The 21445-nt window shown below is 38.4% G+C and overlaps 1 protein-coding gene across 5 annotated transcripts in view; it reads left to right on the forward strand.

Annotated features, from left to right (window-relative positions):
• Positions 1–21445, forward strand: part of ERCC6L2 (ERCC excision repair 6 like 2) — a 174272-nt gene that overhangs the window by 137065 nt on the left and 15762 nt on the right. For 2 of the 5 annotated variants that reach the window (XM_065946779.1, XM_065946781.1), the window contains exons 18-19: positions 8340–8521; positions 16035–18184. In XM_065946779.1, coding sequence (XP_065802851.1) covers positions 8340–8521; positions 16035–17007 — 1155 coding nt within the window. In that variant the 3' untranslated portion in view covers positions 17008–18184. The other 3 variants (XM_065946780.1, XM_065946782.1, XM_065946784.1) reach the window with 3 other exon arrangements.

Here is a 21445-nt window from a genome sequence, read left to right on the forward strand (position 1 = left end):
AGACCACATTCTCTGCACTATTCCAGTGAAGTTTTCTATTTGTTGTTGTTATTGCTGTCTAGTCTCCAAGTCGTGTCCAACTTTTGCTACCCCCATGGACTGTAGCCTGCCAGGCTCCTCTGTTCATGGGATTTCCCAGGCAAGAATACTGGAGTGGGTTGCCAATTCCTTCTCCAGGGGATCTTCCTAACCCAGAGATCCAACCTGTGTCTCCTGCATTGCAGGCAGATTCTTTACCACTGAGCCACCTGGGAAGCCACCTGGAGGGTTTTCTATTATGTAAAGATAAATTTCATGTGTAACAGAGTAAATAGAAAAATGATAATTGTAGTCATATGGTTGTGAGGTAGGGGGAATATTCCCTTTTTTCCTTTTCTCAGTACACTGGCAACAAAGATTATTTGCAAACTTTTTTATTTTTTATTTCTTCTTACTCTTTCAATTGAAAATCTATGTATACCTTATCTTCTTTATTCAGTATGCCTTTCAGAAAATAACTACTGGTTCAATTAAAATAATGCTGTTGGCTTAGGTCTAATGCCTTGTAATACAGACAGTACACTTTGGGATTAAAAGAAAAAAGATACTTACTATCAAAAGTCTTTTGAATGTCTCATACTATTAATCTAAAGATAAGAAACTTTCCTCCTAGAATCAATATAAATCTAAAACTTTACAATAAGAAATAAATAAGTTGTACAGGATTGTATATAGTTGACTAGGTCTAGTGTAAATTTATTTTGGCTACTCTAAAAGAAGAAATGCTTCCCTGTAAAAGTACCCTCTTATTTGTTATAATCATAATGTATACCTTTTACAACTTAAAATTATAGCTTTTATTTTACAGAATGTATACTTTATACATGTTTCAATAGTAATTTTTATGGTATATTTTCAAATGTATTTTATAGAGATATTAGAAAAATGAATAATGATTTTATAATTTTATCAAAATTAAGTCAAAGCAGATATTCATGATATATTGTGCAGCATAGCATATTATTGTGTTTTATAATAATTTTAAATGGAGTATAATCTATAAAAAATAATGAATTACTGTGTTTTATGCCTAAAACTAATATAATATTGTAAATGAACTATGCTCCCATTATTTAAAAAGTAGATATTTATGAAGTCTTTGAAGTGAGCTATTTCCACAGTAAACACTTAATTGTAGATAGGTAAGGAGATTATTTTGGCCAAAATATATTAAAATAATTACCACTTGTAGAAATAATATATATATAGTGTTTTTGGTTGAATTAAATAATTTTTATATTCTGAATTTTGTTTTTAATAAAAAATATTTCTTTTTCTGACAATAACATTTAAATTTTTTTTTAATTTTTTTTTAATTTTTTTAAATTTTATTTTATTAGTTGGAGGCCAATTACTTCACAACATTTCAGTGGGTTTTGTCATACATTGACACGAATCAGCCATAGAGTTACACGTATTCCCCATCCCGATCCCCCCTCCCACCTCCCTCTCCACCCGACTCCTCTGGGTCCTCCCAGTGCACCAGGCCTGAGCACTCATCTCATGCATCTCACCTGGGCTGGTGATCTGTTTCACCATAGGTAATATACATGGTGTTCTTTTGAAACATCCCACCCTCACCTTCTCCCACAGAGTTCAAAAGTCTGTTCTGTACTTCTGTGTCTCTTTTTCTGTTTTGCATATAGGGTTATCATTACCATCTTTCTAAATTCCATATATATGTGTTAGTATGCTGTAATGTTCTTTATCTTTCTGGCTTACTTCACTCTGTATAATGGGCTCCAGTTTCATCCATCTCATCTCATCCATCCAATCATCTCATGATTCAAATGAATTCTTTTTAACGACTGAGTAATATTCCATGGTGTATATGTACCACAGCTTCCTTATCCATTCATCTGCTGATGGGCATCTAGGCTGCTTCCATGTCCTGGCTATTATAAACAGTGCTGCGATGAACATTGGGGTGCACGTGTCTCTTTCAGATCTGGTTTCCTCAGTGTGTATGCCCAGAAGTGGTATTGCTGGGTCATATGGCAGTTCTATTTCCAGTTTTTTAAGAAATCTCCACACTGTTCTCCATAGTGGCTGTACTAGTTTGCATTCCCACCAACAGTGTAAGAGGGTTCCCTTTTCTCCACACCCTCTCCAGCATTTATTGCTTGTAGACTTTTGGATAGCAGCCATCCTGACTGGCGTGTAATGGTACCTCATTGTGGTTTTGATTTGCATTTCTCTGACAATGAGTGATGTGGAGCATCTTTTCATGTGTTTGTTAGCCATCTGTATGTCTTCTTTGGAGAAATGTCTGTTTAGTTCTTTGGCCCATTTTTTGATTGGGTCATTTATTTTTCTGGAATTGAGCTTCAGGAGTTGCTTGTATATTTTTGAGATTAATCCTTTGTCTGTTTCTTCATTTGCTATTATTTTCTCCCAATCTGAGGGCTGTCTTTTCACCTTACTTATAGTTTCTTTTGTAGTGCAGAAGCTTTTAAGTTTCATTAGGTCCCATTTGTTTAGTTTTGCTTTTATTTCCAATATTCTGGGAGGTGGGTCATAGAGGACTCCGCTGAGATTTATGTCGGAGAGTGTTTTGCCTATGTTCTCCTCTAGGAGTTTTATAGTTTCTGGTCTTACATTTAGATCTTTAATCCATTTTGAGTTTATTTTTGTGTATGGTGTTAGAAAGTGTTCTAGTTTCATTCTTTTACAAGTGGTTGACCAGTTTTCCCAGCACCACTTGTTAAAGAGGTTGTCTTTTTTCCATTGTATATCCTTGCCTCCTTTGTCAAAGATAAGGTGTCCATAGGTTCGTGGATTTATCTCTGGGCTTTCTATTCTGTTCCATTGATCTATATTTCTGTCTTTGTGCCAGTACCATACTGTCTTGATGACTGTGGCTTTGTAGTAGAGTCTGAAGTCAGGCAGGTTGATTCCTCCAGTTCCAGTCTTCTTTCTCAAGATTACTTTGGCTATTCGAGGTTTTTTGTATTTCCATACAAATTGTGAAATTATTTGTTCTAGTTCTGTGAAAAATACCGTTGGTAGCTTGATAGGGATTGCATTGAATAACATTTAAATTTTTTTAATTATATAAATCAGATTAGGATTTAACACAATTAGCCATGGCCCACCTTTTACCTTTTTAGACCTGTTTAATTCTGAAGGGAGAGAATTTTTCCTCTAATTTTTCAACTTTCAATTGACTGCTCCACATAGGAAACAGCCAAAGGAGGAAGATACATTACTACTCATAAATTGGAATTATTTCAATATTCTCTGATAGATTCAGCTTTCTTAAGTAACCCATGAAGCTTCCCTGGTAGCGTGACTGGTAAAGAATCCATCTGCAATGCGAGAGACCTGGGTTCGATCCCTGGTTGGGGAGATGCCCTGGAGGAGGGCATGGCAGCCCACTCCAGTATTCTTGCCTGGAGAATCCCATGGACAGAGGAGCCTGGTAGACCACAGTCCACAGGATTCCCAAGAGTTGGACACGACTGAGTGACTTAGCACAGCACAGCACAAGTAACCCCACATTTCCATTCAGTTAATCTCATCATCAAATGGATTTTTAAACTATATATTTACATTATTTAGGAATAATTACTATATTTTTTACACTTACTGAGTTTTATTTTTAATAAATATTCTATAATTTAAATTAGATTATTTTCATAAAAGTACCATATAGAAATACCTAACAATATCCATAATTCATGAAAATAATCATGAACATAGCAGTTACTGTTATAAATTAAACTCGATGTCAAGCTTTGTAAAATACTTATTAGCAGACATATTTATATTATACAAATACTATGCAAAGTTCTTGTCTTTATAATTTCCTCCTTAATATTATAACCAAAAATCTTAAAAGAAAGGAAATCTACATCAGTATCATGGAGTGTAGAGATAATTCCTCAAAGCAAATCTTGGATAATTTTGAAGAAACTTTGTAGGAAAAAGGAACAATTAGAGGTTTTTATGGACACTGGGCTTTCTGCTTTCTTCATGTTAAATGATTTCAAAATTTCCTATCAAATGCAGTCATAGAGTTCCAGCTGTTGGCCATTCTGTTCTCTGGTGGAAAGAAGAGTGGATTTATTTTGCTTTCCTGAGCTGGCAGTCTTACCCTCTACCATAATGTTAAGAAGCAATAATATTATCTTTTAAATTCCTAATCCAGCTCATTTTACTGAATTTTTCATTTCTTGACCTTTCATTACTGTTGCTGCTTCATACTGTTGCCCCAGTGTCATATGACTTGCCAGCTTTGACATAAGTGGTAGTAAGTGAGTTTGCATCTAATTTCACATAATTTGGAATCTTTTCATCTTGGTTGCAGGCCTTGTACTTTGCTTTATAATAAATTATAACTGCCCCTGGAATTGCAGCTGCATTATGTCACTATTTTCCTTATATTATCTATTGTAAAAGATACTATCTTACTACAAAATAGTGACACCAGCTTTTATAACCAGGGCATCAACGTGTTTATTAAACAAATTAGTAAACGAAATTTTGTTTCACAGCCTTGTTTCAGTAAGTGTTAAACTAAGCTACTAAAATGGAAATCTGAACCTAGATATTTTTTTAAAATAAAAGATGGAATATTGAGCCCATGTGAGAGAAAAATGCTTTTCTCTTTTCATTATTATCTAAAATAATCAGTTTTAAAGTATAGAATATTTGTCATTAAATTTAAAATTTAAAATTCACATGTCTGATAGCTATGATTGGAAAAGTTGAATTTTCCTGAAGAATATATAAAACTAATTTAAGAAAAAATGTATCTGGGGCTTGAAATATGAGTTTTATAAATGCTTCCAGAGTCAGAAAGACCCAGAGTAATCATGTAAATAATTGAAGATTGCCATTGCCTGGCATGGTTTCTCCATGGCTTCAGAAATTGCGGTATGTGAGGAGGGCATGTTCCTGGTTGGCCCAGTTCCTTCTCTTTTGGCTTACTCTCTTTATCCCCACATAGACATTACCATCCCTCCTTATAATAATGGACAGTTATTTCTTGGGAATCATCAAAGATAATGAGCTTTTTTATTAGGAACTTTTAAAATTCATCTTATTTTCTTGTGATGTGAAGTAAATGCATCAAATCTCTTTCAAACATCTTTAGTGATGAACATTTTTCTCTCTTTATTAATAATGTGTTAAGATTTAGGAAATGATGTCTTTGAGGAAAGTACTTTCAGCATTACTGACTGATGCAAAGCCCTGGTTCAAACTGACAACCTGGCATTTTGTGATGTCCATCTGAATCACAGTAGATTTTGAAGAAGTCAGTTTCTTTTGAATAGTTAGGAATGGTTTGCTTTAAAAAAAAATACAATTATTTCTCTTGTTCAGTTTATTTCAAGGAAATGAACTTGAATATAAATTAAAGAGATAAACAATTTAATTTTAAAAAGGAATAAACTAAATGTGGCATCTTAAAAAGGGAGGGGTAACTCAGCATTTTTAAGTCCCTTAAGAGTACAAGCCTCTTTCTGTACATAAATATCTTGATTCTCAATTACATTGCATAGTGGCAGGAACATAATAGGTGCTTTGTAAATATATGTGGAATGAAAGCCATTCCCCAGCCACATTCAATGATATGTACTACTTCAATCCCATTGAACACCTGTAAAAGAAAGAATAATTGTCTTACTGAGAAATACTAATCTGTGTTTTGCCATATTTGTATGCCTGCACATTTCTTAAATGGTAGTTTAACTGGGTATAGAATTCTAGGTTGATAGGTTTTTTTCCCTCCCTGCATGTTGAAAATAAACTCACTATCTTCTGGTGGCAGTGGTGGTGATAGTAGTAGTGGTAATGAGAAGTCTGCCTTTAGTTTATTATTTCTTTGTGGGATAGCTTATCTTTTTTCTCTGTTTGTCTATAAGATAGTCTGTCTTCTGTGATATAACAAGGTACAGATTTATTTTCATTTTTCACACTAGAGATTCTCTTTCTTTAGTTTGAAGGTTCGTGCTTTCTTCAGTTCTCTGCCATTATATCTTGGGCATTATCTCTTCTATTTTCTCTATTCTGTCCTTCTAATATTTTATAAATTTGGTTTATCTTCTGACAGGTCTTCTCTCTCTTAATTTTTATTTCCTGTTTTTCTTTTTTAATCTCTGCACAGCATTCTGAGTAATTTATTCTACCAGTCTATAAACTATCATTGTAAGGCTATTTAGCTTGCTTCTTAACACATATTTTAAGTTTGTTTTTATATCCTTTTTTCCCCAAACCTATATTTCCCTTCTAGAGTTTGTATTTGGTTCTTTCTCAGATCTGGTACTTTATAATACCTAGTACTTCCTTTATCTTTCTGGACATGCTAATGATTTAAAGTCTCTTTCACATTGCTTTGTAATCTATAATTCCTCAGATACAGACTCTCACATTTGTAGTATCTGCCCACTTTCATGGCAGTGGGTTTTGTATGTTCTTTATAATTTTACCTGAGCTCTTCCCCCTGCCCTCCCCCTTAGAATCACAAGCATTCTATAAACTTAAAAAGTGTTCCTATGTTATGTTTTTGTATTTACCCCTCATTGACATCTATGGTTTTCATTGATTCTGGGCTAGTTTTTTATGTTGGTTTTTAGCTTAGATTTTCCTTACAGTGCAAGTGTGTTCTACAAATCGCATAGGCATTTGTAACACAATGTAAATGGCTGGGCATTCTGTGTTTTCACCAGGGCTTCTGTCAAGACCAAAAAAGTTGCCTGTTTCTATCCTGTGCCCCAGTTTGGGCTTTCCTAGCTTTAATTTGAAAATTGGATGTCCTTTTAATTCCTACTGTGTTTTTGGTTTGTTGATTGTTTAACTCAGAGAGTTAAATCTTTTCCATTTTCCCTCTACACATGGAATCCTACAGTCCAGAGCTTAGGACCCATCCTTGGCGGCTGCCAAGCTTCAGCTCCCAGCTGCTGCTGCTGTTACTTTAATTTGGGCATCTAGAGATTTTCCTGTCTTATTTTTGAGCTCAAATATAATTTTATCGTTGTTGCCAAATTGCATCCAATATTTCCCAGGTGGCTCAGTGGTAAAGAATCCACCTGCCAACACAGGAGAGGCCAGAGACCCAGGTTCAATCCCTGGGTCTGGAAGATCCCCTGGAGAAGGGAGTGGCTACCCACTCCAGTGCTCTTGCCTGGAGAGTTCCACAGACAGAGGTGCCTGCCAGGCTACAGTCCATGGGGTCACGAAAGAGTCCACGACTGAACAGCTGAGCATGCACACATTTCTCTTTTTTTGAAATGAGATGGGGACTTTCCACATATTCACCATATCATTTTATCAGGGAAATTGGAATCATACAGTTTAAAATTATTTTTTTCCTGACTCACTATTTTAACAATTTGTGTTAAGCAAACAACCCTTAGTCTATAAATTAAATATTATTCTCTTTGTAATTTCAATGCCCTATGGTAAACATCTTAACAATTACTTCTTGCAACTCAGTAGAGACTGAAGTAAGATTTATGAAACTAGTTTATTTCATTATCATATAAAGATTGTTATTTTTAAAAGGTCTCTTTGTAATTTCAATGCCCTATGGTAAACATCTTAACAATTACTTCTTGCAACTCAGTAGAGACTGAAGTAAGATTTATGAAACTAGTTTATTTCATTATCATATAAAGATTGTTATTTTTAAAAGGTTGACTACTTATATAAGATTAAATAAGTGAAAGTCTGCTTAGTAATATTGAGAAAAACTGCTAAATTAAAAAATTTTAAATATCTCACTTTATACCATTATTTACATCACTAATTTGTATCCTTATTTAGGAAAGTAGATGCCAGGGTGTGTATCAGTATACCCACAGTCTTGACAATAGAAGCATCATATTATCATTACATTTAGTATATCTTTAAGAAAGATATATCTTTAGCATATATCTTAATGAAAATAGAAGCATCACATTACTGCCAAGTGTAGTATCTTTTTAAAGATCTAGCGATCTGGCAGTGATGTCACTTGGAGGATATGATATGGTTTGGTGGTTTAGTTGCTAAGTTGTGTCTGACTCTTGCGACCCCATGGGCTGTAGCTTGCCAGGCTCCTCTGTCCATGGGATTCTCTAGGCCATGATACTGGAATGGGTTGGCATTTCCTTCTCCAGGGGATCTTCCTGCCCCAGGATTCAAACCCAGGTCTCCTGCATTGCAGGCTGATTCTTTACCGACTGAGCTACGAGGGAAGCCCATGAATATGATATACAAGATTGTAAAGAATACTGGGGAAAAGTAAGACAGACTCCTTATTTGACTAAAAATGAATATTTTTTTTCAGTTTTTGCTCTCATTCCTTGTTTTAGACACGTAAGGAAAAAATGAAGGGCGATATATCAACACATACAAAGGAATGCCAACCACCAAGTGAAGGCGGCATTTCATTTCCTCTTTACGTTTCACACCCTGTAAGCCAGAAGAAGAAAAAAGTCTGCCGAACAGACCAGACCACCTTCATAATTGGAGAAACACCGAAGGGGATCCGCAGGTATGTCATCTATGATAACACCTGACTTTGTGAATAGTTCTCAAAAGGAAGATAACTACCTAGGTAAATACACAAATTATTTGAATGTTAACTACACTTAGCATCTGAATATTTCAGAAAAATCTGAATTTGTACACTTTAAAAAACAAATCCCCAAATACCCTCATAATCCAGTGGTTAGAACTCTGCACTTGCACTGTGGTGGCCCGGGTTCAATCACTGGTTGGGGAACTAAGATTCCACAAGCTTTGCAGCATGGCCAAAAAAAAAAAATCTGAGATGTTTTAATGTCTTAAGAAGATGAATCCCTGAATTGATAAAAGATGAAATAGGTAAATTTTATATAGGTAAATGAAATACTTAAGTGCATTCTGTTCATTTAGTCGTTGAATATTTATTGAGCACCTGACATGCACTCAGGCATTGTGCTAAGTGCTGAATATACAGTGTCAAAAAACAGACAAAGAGCTTACAGTACAATGAGATGAGGTTTGTCATCACACCATAAAATTTTCAGAAGTACTAAAGCTTATAAATAATCATGAAATAGTGTGTTATAGGAAAGAAATGGACAGCTTCCATTATAGAGAATAGCGGGATCAGGAGGGGCACCGCGTCCTTTCTGGCAGGTAGTCAGGGAAGACTCTCTACACAAGTGACATGTGAGTTAAGACTTGAAGGATAAACAGGCAAAGAGCAGAGTGAGACCTTTCTGAAGAGGGTGGGGCTTTTGAGAGAAGGCTAGCGTACTTAGCGCATAATAAATCAAGGAGAGAATGGCATGAGATGAAGGGAGAGACTTAAATGAGCCTGGAGCATGCAAAGCCTTGTAGACTATAGAAAAGAATTTGGATTTTGTTCCAACCGCAGTAGAAATTGTTGAAGCATGACATGATTTGATGTATTAATATGTTTCTAAAAGGTTTTTCCAGCTTCTGCCTGGAAGAGGGCAGAGCGGACTAGGGGAAACCATAAGGAACTGGGTGGTGGTGGTGGTTTGCTAGAGTAGAGTAGTTGCCATGGAGACAGAGCCAATTGTATAAATTCAGTTCGGTGTTGAACTGGTTGTTGGGAAAGGGAGAAGACAGGTTTACTCCCAATTTTCTGCCTTAAACAACAGATTGAATTCACTGAATAGGGAAAACTAGGAGAGACAAAAGGTTGGAGTAAAAAAAAAAAATCAAGAGTTCTCTTTCATTCACGTTAAATTTGACGATGTGGGGAAATGTCACATAGGCAGTGGATAATGCTACCCTGAGATTTGGGGACTGGAGACCTAAATTTGGAAGTTATCAGCGTAGAGATTAGAAATCGATTACAAATGGTCTTTACAGCCATAGACTGTGTGAGCAGCCTAGAAACAGAACACAGAGAGGAGAGGAGAAGCCCCAGGGCTGACCCTGGAGGGTGACTATGTCCTCCTGCTGGGTAGGATGCCCCGTGCGAGACCCTGAAGCCCAAGAGAAGGGAGAGTTTCAGAAAGGAGGGAACACTGACTTTATTGACTGCTGCTGAGGAGCAGAAGCAGAAGGGGGAAAGCCCCTGGAGCTGAAGGACTCTTTGGTCGCCTCCACGTGAGTACTCTTAAGTAGGCAGATGCCAAGGTGAGGTGGGCAGGCAGTGAAAGGACAAGCCCCTGGGACTGCTCCTTAAATCTGGATGGGGAAACTGGCAGTAGCTGAAGGGCATTGTGGGATCAAGGGTAGTTTGTTTTTAAGTAGAGACGATAATATTGGCTTGGCCAAAAAGTTCATTCAAGTTTTTCTGTAAGATTGCTAACCCCCAAAAACCTGTTTGTGTATCAAGGAAAAAGACTAATAGGGGAAAAAGAGATTATCCCAGGGAGGTGACAGCAGAAAGAGTGAAGTCCTGAAGGCAGAAGAAGGTGGGGTGCAGACCACAGGTGAAAGTCTAGCCTTTGAGAGGTACTGAGAGAAAGGGACAACCTAAGCAGCATATTAAAAAGCAGAGAAATTACTTTGCTGACAAAAGTCAGTATAGTCAAAGCTATGGTTTTTCCATTAGTCACGTATGAATGTGAGGGTTGGACCTTAATGAAGGGTGGATGCTGAAGAATTGATGGTTTTGAACTGTGGTGTTGGAGAAGACTCTTGAGAGTCCCTTGGACTGCAAGGAGATCCAACCAGTCAATCCTAAAAGAAATCAAACCTGAATATTCATTGGAAGGACTGATGCTGAAGCTGAAGCTTCAATACTTTGATCACCTGATTGAAAGAGCCAACTCTTTGGAATATAAGACCCTGATGCTGGGAAAGATTGAAGGCAGGAGAAGAAGGGGATGACAGAGGACGAGATGGTTGGATGGCATCACCAACTCAATGGACACGAGTTTGAGCAAGCTCCAGGACATGGTGAAGGACAGGGAAGCCTGCCATGCTGCAGTCCATGGGGTTGCAAAGAGTCGGATATGACTGAGCTACTGAACAAGAGAAAGGCGTAAAGAAAGGCCCAGATACAATGGGTATTTCATTAATTGAGAATTAAAGCATCAAGTATTGAGGGAGAGAGATTTGGGGGGAAAGAAATTATGGAAGAAGTAATTTATAGAGTAGTAAAGCAAGCTTGTGGGACTAGAATTCCTGAGTGATGTTAAATCCCTCTTTGAGAGTAATTACAGTAAAACCATCTGTGCAGTTGTACAGACTTCATTCAAGTTTCAGTTGCTCAGTGACAGACACAGAATAGGGAAACAGCTAAGTTTTACCAGGAGAAGGGGAGAAAAGAAAGGAAGCTGAAGGATGTTTGCAAAGAAGTGATTATAAAGTTGAACCTAAACTGAACAAAGGGATGTTGATGATAGTGAGAAAGCAGAAGAGTCAGCAAATTGGAGGACTTGATGAGATGAAAGGTAAAATCTAACATAGTTGTCATGGGGATAATTGAGTAGTTGAACTGGAGCATGATGTGATTGAATTCAGGAATTTGGAAGTTGTGCAGTTAATGGTAATGACCTTAGTGGTATGATCTTGGCGATAGGGACCTGACATGAAATTGAGTCTTTGGAGGTGAAGTAAAGAAACTGGTGGGCCAGAAGTTGGGTGGGACATCCACACGGATACTGATGTTATCAAGAATGATGGCAGAAGATGGGAAAGGAAGCAACATTAATCCAGAATCTTGAGTGTCAGTCTCCAGCAGGGAGCAACTAGGAAGTCAGTTAACAAGATGGGGTGGGAGTGAGAATTGTTCAGTTGGATAGCATAAACCTTAAAGAGTGGGAGGAGTTTTTAAGAAAAAAGAATCTGGAAACAGCAGTGGGAATCTTGAACGCCGAGGCTTAAGGATGAGAGGTATAAGAATTTTGACTTTGAAGCCTGCATAGGAGGAGGCAGTATAAGGAGGAGACAGAGGGACTCCTTGGGTAGAAGACACAGGAGAGCTGGTAGATCATAACCTGGTTCCAGGGGTACCAAGGAATGGTCTGGAAGGATGAGGGACTGGATTAGATCAAGGATGTAGAGGCCAGGAGGAGGATGAGAAGCCAGTGGTCAGGGGACCTGTGGCGTAGTGACTGAGGTAAGCAGGGAAGGAGGCAAGGTCTTGATGGCTTCTACCGACAGTAGGAAAGTGCTGGTTGCTCTGTGTGTTCCAGATGCTTCCCTCAGGGTTTTGGCAACTCCCAGGCAACTGGCCCCTTAGCTCCTCAGGTCCTGGTGTGGCAGATTGGATCACACCCCTCAGCTGCCCCCCATTGCCCAGAAAGGTGAACATCCCACACTGCTACAGCATTGCAGCTCCTCACAGACATATTTACAGCAATGATTTGGAGTAAAGTTGGGGCAATTTTGTATGGGCAATTATTTTGCTAGGAGACCAACTATATACATTTTTACCAATCTTTGAAAAGCAAAAGTGTCTTATCCCCTTTGGCACTGTATATAAAAATAAGAATATTGGGACTGCCCTGGTAGTCTAGTGGTTAAGACGCCACACTTGCACTGCAGAGGGCCTGGGTTCAAACCCTGGTGGGGGAACTAAGATCCTGTATGCCTCGCACCATGGCCAAAAAATTAAAGAAAAGAAGGAAGAAAGAAAGAATTAGCAATGATTATTTTTTTACCTCTTTGTTTTACTCTATCTTAGCCTCAGGATAAATGTCTCATGCTAAATAAAAAGGTGAAGGATGTCTAATATTAGAATGCCAACATCTGAGCTAGGGAACAGTGCCCGAACTGCTGGCACCTCTTTCCTGTTAACCTTCCTACTCTACGTGAATCAAGAATTTATACCATGATGTAGTCCCACGGATCATCTGAATGAAGTTTCGGTCCTACCTTCACTTCAGAAAGTTCAGGCAGAAACAGCATGGGTGTTTAGCTGTGTTTCCACCCCTTCTCCTTCAGTTCCTCAAGAACAAGGGAGAGGAGTTGAATTTTTCCACAGCTGTTCTTCGTCTGCTTGCTGAATGACAAAGATACCCAACTTTGATTTCTTCCCCCATCCACACCCCTTTCCCTAAGTGGCTTATGAGTGTCTACAAAATTTTCCTCACAAAGTGGCTAGCTTATATTCCCTGGTTGTACCTTGCAGTCATTAAATATTTAAAGAAAACTCTTTTCAAGACCAAGAATTATGCAAGCAAGTTTAGAAGGTGAAAATAAAATGAATTGTAGTCATAACTTATCCCGTAAAGGGTAATCACACAGCCGGTATCCTGGTATGCCACTCAGACAGAATAAGGTCAGAAGCACCTCTCCTCCCAGAGCTGACAGAAGCACAGGGTCACAGGTGAGGTCAGCACAGCAAAGGGGAAAGTACTTTGGTAACTGCTGATACACCACCAAGTCTCAGATAAATAAAAGACATCAGCCTGTAGCTTTGCCAATAACTTAATCTTCACAGCACAAATATTTATTAGAAAGGCCTTGAAAATGGATTCAGAAATGATTAATAAACAAAATAATGATACGCCATTACTTCCTGTGAAGTTAAAACTGGAACCTCTTAAGAACATACTTGATGCTTTACAACAAGGACATTGACCATACCCAGGACAGAAATTTGGAAACTTGTTTTTGTGTTGTTTTAAATATTCTCTTGGCAATGAGAGTGACTGTTGATCAGGCATAGCTAGTACCTGGATTTGGAAACAAGTAACAGGACCAGTGTGGTGAGGTCTAGAGGCCAGGGTGCTCATCTGAAACTACAGAAGAAAGTCCTGAGTATAGGGTATGGATTGCCGCTAAAATCAAAGGAAACACAGACGTTATACAACCTGGTCTCAGTGGCAAAAGTAAGAGTGACTTTAATAAGTAAAGCTCCTGTTTATGTACATTTAAAAAATCACATTTTTTTTTTAACCTCAGGATTCTCTGTTGTGTACAGAATTAAATTCAAACTTCTGAAATGAGCATCCAGACCCCTCAAGATTTTCATCCTCTTCCTTGGCAGTTCCTCCTGCCCCTCTATCCACCACATCTTCTTGGAACTGGGACTGTGCATGTTCCCTCTCTCTCCAGGAGGCGTCTTGGCTCATCTTTACCTGACTGGCTTGAGGTGACAGGAGCGAAGCCTTCCCTGCTGTCCACCCCACTGCCAGTCACTGGCTTAGACACCCTTTTGTGGGTGCCAACAGGGCACCATCATATCCCTTACCTCCATCATAGGATTTATCCCTCCCTTCTGGTTTGATTTTCATGTATCTGTCTCTGCCAACCAGACTATAAACTCCTTGAAGACAGGGAACTGGGATTTGTTGACTGTTGTATAGTTTCTCTTACAGTGCCTTGCAGATAAGAGAGCTCTATAAATATTTTTTCAGTCAATAAATCAAAGTTTTAAGGAAATATTATATAAAAATAGATGTAAGTCTTCAATTTGGGGACTTGTAATCATTTGCTGCAGCAGCATCTGTAGCTTTTGTTTATAAAAACATTTATGAACAGTGAGCTTTCCTGACTCATGGCCTAAACTCAACATCAGCAAAGGAAAACCCTCTTAGTCTGCCTGGGCTGAATACCACAGGCTGCAGCTTAAAAGATAGAAATATGTTCTCACAGTACTGAAGCCTGGGAAGTCCCAGGACCAGGGAGCCAGCTGATTGGACTCCTGGTGAGAGCTTTCTTCCTGGCTTACAGACGGCCACCTTCTCACTGTGTCCTCCTGTGGCAGAGGGAGTGCTCACTGGTGACTTTTTCCCCCTAAAATTTCATTTATTTATTGAGTTCTGGCTGTACTGAGTCTTTGTTGCTGCGTGCAGGCTTTCTCTAGTTGCGGTGCACGGGCTTCTCACTGCGGGGGCTTCTCTTGTTGCGGAGCGCAGGCTCTAGAGCACGACCTCAGTAGTTACGGCACACGGGGGTAGTTGCTCCACAGCGTGTGGAATCTTCCCAGACCAGGGATTGAACCTGTGACTCCTGCACTGGCAGCAGATTCTTCACCAGTGGGCCACCAGAGAAGTCTTCTGGTGACTCTTTATGACCTCTTTTAACCTTAATTACCTAACGGCCCCCATCTCCAAATATAGTCACATTGGGGTTTAGGGCTCCCACATACGGATTTGGGGTGGGTGGCATGGTTCGGTCTATAGAACCCTCACCTGGAGAAAGGAGCAGAGTCTAGTGCCCAGGCTCCTAAACAGGCTTTCCACCTCCATCTTAATAGGGTTTCAGAAGGCGCAGTTCTTCAGTGGCTTTTATTAATATCTGATGCTAACTCTGAAACTCATTTCTTCAAATACCATCTGACATTAGTTTAGTTACCTATACTGAAGGTCAGATCCATCAGATCAAAACTGAGAGAAAATCTAGGCTTATCAGTTTAGAACTTCCCTGTGTGTGTGTGTGTGTGTGTGTGTGTGTGTGTGTATTAGTCACTCAGGTGTGTCCAACTCTCTGTGACCCTGTGGACTGTGGCCCACCAGGCTTCTCTGTCTATGGGATTCCCCAGGCAAGAATACTGGAGTGGATTGCCATTCCCTTCTCCAGAGGAACTTCCCTACCCAGGGATCGAACCCTGGTTTCCTAGAACTTCCCTTTATGCTCATCAAAAAGGCGTGTGAAATTTCTATATTGTATTTGTTGAAGAAAGAGAATAAAGGACATAGAAGAGAAAAATTCTTAAAAATTATTAATTTGGGGGCATTTTCTCTTTTCTATTTATTGATACCCTCTTTGACAATTTTATATTACGTATCTTGTGTACAGTATAGATTTTCAAACACAGATTATATAAATTATAATTCTGCTGTAAGTCATAAATTATCTGACTGGAAGAGCAGCATGCTGAGATCATACAATTCTCAGGAAATACCTGATAATAAAAGTCAGAATAACTTAAAAAGTTGGTAATTTCATGAACTAAAATACTTTTTTTCAGTAGTGTAAGGGAAGAGTTCACATTCTCTTAAGTGCAAAATGTATGTTCATTGTGATATATGCTAATAAATACATTTACATAGCTTTGTTGCTACATAGCATAACACTGAATGACAAGTTCTTTAAAAATAAAATATAGTGGAAATAACCATTGGATTTGTTCATTAAATCTTCAGAAAACAATTTGAAGAAATGGCTTCTTATTTTAAGTTGTCTTCTGTAAAGGAATTTGCTAAACATGTAACTGATGCCACATCAGAAGAACGACAGAAAATGCTAAGAGACTTTTATACTTCTCAGTATCCAGAGGTAAGAGAATTTTTTGTGGATTCTCCCTCAGAATGCACTAAGTCTGCCTATGAGAACGGAGAGAGAGCCGAGAATAAGTCTGAAAAAAGAGAATCTCTTATGAAAGAACAGCTATCAGATTCTGAAACTGTGTCATTTAAAAATTCTACCAAAAAAATATCTCCAATTTTCAGCCCCAACATATGTAAAAAAAAGTCAGTTAAGTTTCAAAATCACAGTTCCTGTAAAGAAAAGGTGCTTTCCAGTGATGTGGAAACTAAGAAATTACCTGTAAACTGTACCCAGGAGACTGACAGAGGGGACAGCAGCCAAGCAGCCAAAGACACTGCCGCATCCTGTTCCCTGAACAGTAAGTCTGGAGCAGATAAGGTGGAGAAGTTGGAAAATGCCAGGAAAGACCAACAGGATCTCACCGGTTTGACTGTTTCAAGAAATGGACCCACCTTCAAAGTGGAAAACAAAACAATAGAAAATCCAGTGTTAGAAAACACTTCTGTGGTAGGCTTACTTGGTGACACCTCTATTCTTGATGACCTCTTTAAAAGTCAGGAGAATAGACCCACACAACTGCCAAAGAAGATTCTTTCTGGGTCCATCGAAAAAGCGAAACAGAAACCAAAAGATTTCTGGGACATCTTGAATGACCAAAATGACGACAGTCTTAGTAAACTCACCGACTTGGCAGTAATAGAGACTCTCTGTGAAAAAGTGCCTTTTGCTGCATCTTCCAAAAGGAAGGAGGATCTCGAAGCTTCTCTTTGGAAATCAAATGAGAAATTTTTGTGGAAAAAATTTAACTCAAGTGATACAGATGAAAGCACAGCTCATACACAAGAGTGATACATAAACATATAGACGAATTACTACAACCAATGAATTTCTGCCATCAATGTTTGCAACTCTGTATTCCACACTAATTATGTTACAAAGTTGTCAATATATATTTTTAATAAACTCTTGCTCTGGATGTTTTTTAAGTCTCAAATGTTACCATGTATTGGTTTTCCTTGATAGCTGATTTGATCTTTAAAAAAAATATGATAGTATTATAGTATAAACCTCTATTATGAAATGGAAAAGATCCTAGATTTGTGACTAGGATACCTGGGGCGTCTCTCATTGTATAATTATGTGACCTTAGATAAGTCATTTAGGCTAGTGTGCAGCCATTTCCTCATATGGAAGATGAAGGGCTTGAAATTGATGAACATGAGTATCTTCCAGTTTAAAAACACTTAGTCTCACTCTCCTCGATTCCATTAAGTCATAGAACCAAATTGTGCTTACCCCCCAAATCAAGTGTACATTAATGGGTTTCTTTCTTACTAGCATTTGGAAGATTATTAACTGTTTTCCTTTTCCCTCAGTATCATGTGCTACATTATGAAATTATACAAAAGTAATAATGAATTCTAAATATATGATGTATATTAAAATAGTAAGCTCATAACTGCTCAAAAGCAAAGAGTTAATGTTGTATAACTTTACTATCAATATATGATGTATGATGCTAAAGTAATATAATTATTAGCCACAGAACACCAATACCTCAACTTTTTATACAAGTATATAAAACTTTGTATAGTACTTTTGTATTTCTCTTTGGCATGAATAAATAAGTAAACATTTGATTTTATTTAAAACTTTTATATTTTATTGAATTTAACATACACTTTATAACCAATGAACTGTGCTTGTTGTTGAATTCACTTGTTTGGAAACATTCACTCAGCCCCTGTGTGTACTGTGCTATGAGCACTAGATGTAAGGGTGAGGCGCTGCTACTGATAAAACAAAGGAAACCATGTCTATAAAGAGTCATGTTAGTTGGGTTTTTTTCCTTTTTTGCTACTTGCAGCAGAATTGTATCCAGACTTCCTAGATGCTACATTTCACCACCGAGAGCTTGCTGCAAAACGAATGTGCTGTGCAGTCTGTGGTAGACTTAATATATAAATGGTGTTAGACTGTTGTGGGATCAGCTCTACCAGGACCTCAGAAAGAAAGTAGCTACCTCTTCAACTCAGCTTACATATCAGACAGTAGAGTCCAGTCATTTTAATAAAAGTATATTTTTTGTAAAATAAGGTATTTTTTAATTTTCTTACATAGACTTGACCTTAGAAACATAAGATGATGTTCATACAAATATTAGCTCTGTACTCTTCAAATATAGTGAAATGCTATTAAAAGAGATTTTTATCAATGATGGTCAAAATGGGAGTAAAAATACAGACCTGGAGTTAAGAAATTAGTTTCCAGCAGTTGTCAGTGAAATGTTTTGTCATAATTATCATGTAGGAACGGTATGCCAAGCAGAGTATGAGGTTCAGTGTGGAAAGGAGCCAGTCAGAACGTTCCAGAAGAGTAACTGTAAAGGTTGAATCTCCTTGCCATGGAACAGTGAGAAAATTTGGTTCAGTCATTGATAAATATGGGGACAGACACTGTAACAACACTCCTTCCTACTCCACTGGTGATGTGCTACCGCGTTCTGCCAACTAAGTAGATGACCACAGGCAAATCCAGGGCTTATTGCAGCCTCAGTTTCCTCTTTAAATTGGAGATGGACTGAATCAGTGGTGAGTCAAGCATTTTTTTTAAGCAGTTGAAGTCCACTTTAAGTGGAGGCTCAATTATAACAATTAAAATGGAGGTCCATTGATTCAAGGAGCACTACTGTGGCTCCGTGGAGTATTAGTTTGAAAAGGAATAAGATCATTGCTAAAAAACCTTCCAACTTCAAGTTTCCATGGTTCTATTTGCCACAATCTGTATGTTTTTACTTCTCTTCAAAGCAATGACAGTTTCTGGCTATTAGCACTTAACACACAGTTGTCATTATTGGAAACTGAGGCAAGATACTATGAAATCTTTGCACTTGAATTCCTCAGAGTTCCCTTCAAGCCCTGAAACCACTTAGTTGGGTAAATTAACATCATCTACAAGCAGTGCAGCTGCCCCTATGTGTTCAAGGTGACAGAACCTTAGTTTGCAGAGATGAGTTGGTGATAAACTTTTCATCAATCCATAGAATATGAGAAAGCCAAGGGCAGTATATAGTTGTTTTAAAGTTGATTATACAGTTTTAAGATTCTGAAGTTATTCTTCCTTTATGATACAAAATAATCTTACAAAATGATATAGTTTTTCACCTATTTCATCGTCTTTACTTGATGTAGAAGTTGCTAACCATATGTCAGTTCCCAAAAGTTTTAACATTTACTGATCTTCAAAATCTGAAAGAATGGATTCAGTGCCTCCCTCGAAGGTCGTTTTTCACATGTGAGGCAACTGACTCCACAGTCACTATGTCATAAATCCAGTTAACAGTGGATTGGGGATCTACCGAAGATGTCAGTGAACCTGAGATACGCATCCACCATCAAAGAACCCAGAGTGCAAAGCACTTTTTAGGCTCCTCACCTAATTCTCATTTAATCATCATTGATGTGATCTTTCCCAGTTCTATCCCCACCTTCTTTTGCAAAACATGCTTTACCCAAAACTTTCTGGAAGACCTTAAAGGAAAGGCTCGTAATCTCAGGAACCGATCTTAGCCCCGGGAACACTGCATTTACCCTGGGTGACAGCCCCATACACTGCCCTTGCCCCAGCCCTCTCCAGTGCTGGCTCCACATGGTGTTTGTGGCAGGTAAAAAGGACACTGTACTTTTCCTCTGTTAAAGATCAGCCATAGGATCTTGCCTTACAGGATCTTACAGAATGTTAAGTATGAAAGAAGTGTTTACTCTCTGCCCCTAGAGGGAAGGACTCAGACTGATCCTCCCTTTGGAAATCCAGAAGTCTGAGGCTGTGTGGTTCCCAGCCCTCAAGTGGCAAGTCAGAACCACCTGCAGAAGCTTCTCCACACGCAAGGTCCCTTCCCGAAGATTCTAGGCAGCCATTTTGAAAGTTTCACAGTAACTCTGATACGTCAGTGTTTCATCTCAGACTTTGTCGCTGGACAGGACTCAACCTCCCCAGTAAGCCCCCAGCCCACATGAAACCAGTGGACGTAAAACTGAGCTCAAGCTGAAGCCATTCGATTTTTTTAGGCCCCAAAGTGATTGTTAGGTTCCCATAAAAACATTCACACACACAACTGTTTCTCTGATGAAACTTTATCAAAAGTATTTCTTTTCGTGTAGGTTAACAATTTTTGTCAGAATATTTATCCCCTGAGTTTCCAGATTTAAGACCAGTCTTAATTATATGAGCCTGGTGGCCTCATGTCACTGAAATAGATAATGCCCAAGGGACATTCTCGGTTTTGTACTGTTTTCTCTCACAGTTAAAAAAATCAAAAATGCCTATCTCTATAGATGTCTTTGGTCTGCCTCCTCTCATTGAAAGAAATAACTGAAACTCAATTTACATTGTTTATATTAATATATAAATAGCAAGGGGGAAAGAAAGGGTGCATCTTGGAATTTCCTATACCTCTCTAATGAAACTCCAGTGAGCCCTCTTGTCAAATACGAATTTTTGTCCTCCCCTATATCTTTTAACATCTATTTCTTTAATATCTTTAAACATCTATTTCTGCTTTATTGACTATGCCAAAGCCTTTGACTGTGTGGATCAGAATAAACTGTGGAAAATCCTGAAAGAGATGGGAATACCAGACCACCTGACCTGCCTCTTCAGAAATCTGTATGCAGGGCAGGAAGCAACAGTTAGAAGTGGACATGGAACAACAGACTGGTTCCAAATAGGAAAAGGAGCACATCAAGGCTGTATATTGTCACCCTGCTTATTTAACTTATATGCAGAGTACATCATGAGAAACACTGGGCTGGATGAAGCACAGGCTAGAATCAAGACTGCTGGGAGAAATATCAATAACCTCAGATATGCAGATGACACCACCCTTATGGCAGAAAGTGAAGAGGAACTAAAGAGCCTCTTGATGAAAGTGAAAGAGGAGAGCAAAAAAATTGGCTTAAAGCTCAACACTCAGGAAACTAAGATCATGGCATCCAGTCCCATCACTTCATGGCAAATAGATGGGGAAACAGTGGAAACAGTGGCTGACTTTATTTTGGGGGGCTCCAAAATCACTGCAGATGGTGACTGCAGCCATGAAATTAAAAGATGCTTACTCCTGGAGAAGGAAATGGCAACCCACTCCAGTACTCTTGCCTGGAAATCCCATGGACAGAGGAACCTGGTAGGCTACAGTCCATGGGGTCGCAAAGAGTCAGACACGACTGAGCAACTTGACTTTACTCTTTGGAAGGAAAGTTATGACCAACCTAGACAGCATATTAAAAAG

This window comes from Muntiacus reevesi, chromosome 10, assembly GCF_963930625.1.
Source record: "Muntiacus reevesi chromosome 10, mMunRee1.1, whole genome shotgun sequence".
NCBI lineage: Eukaryota > Metazoa > Chordata > Mammalia > Artiodactyla > Cervidae > Muntiacus > Muntiacus reevesi.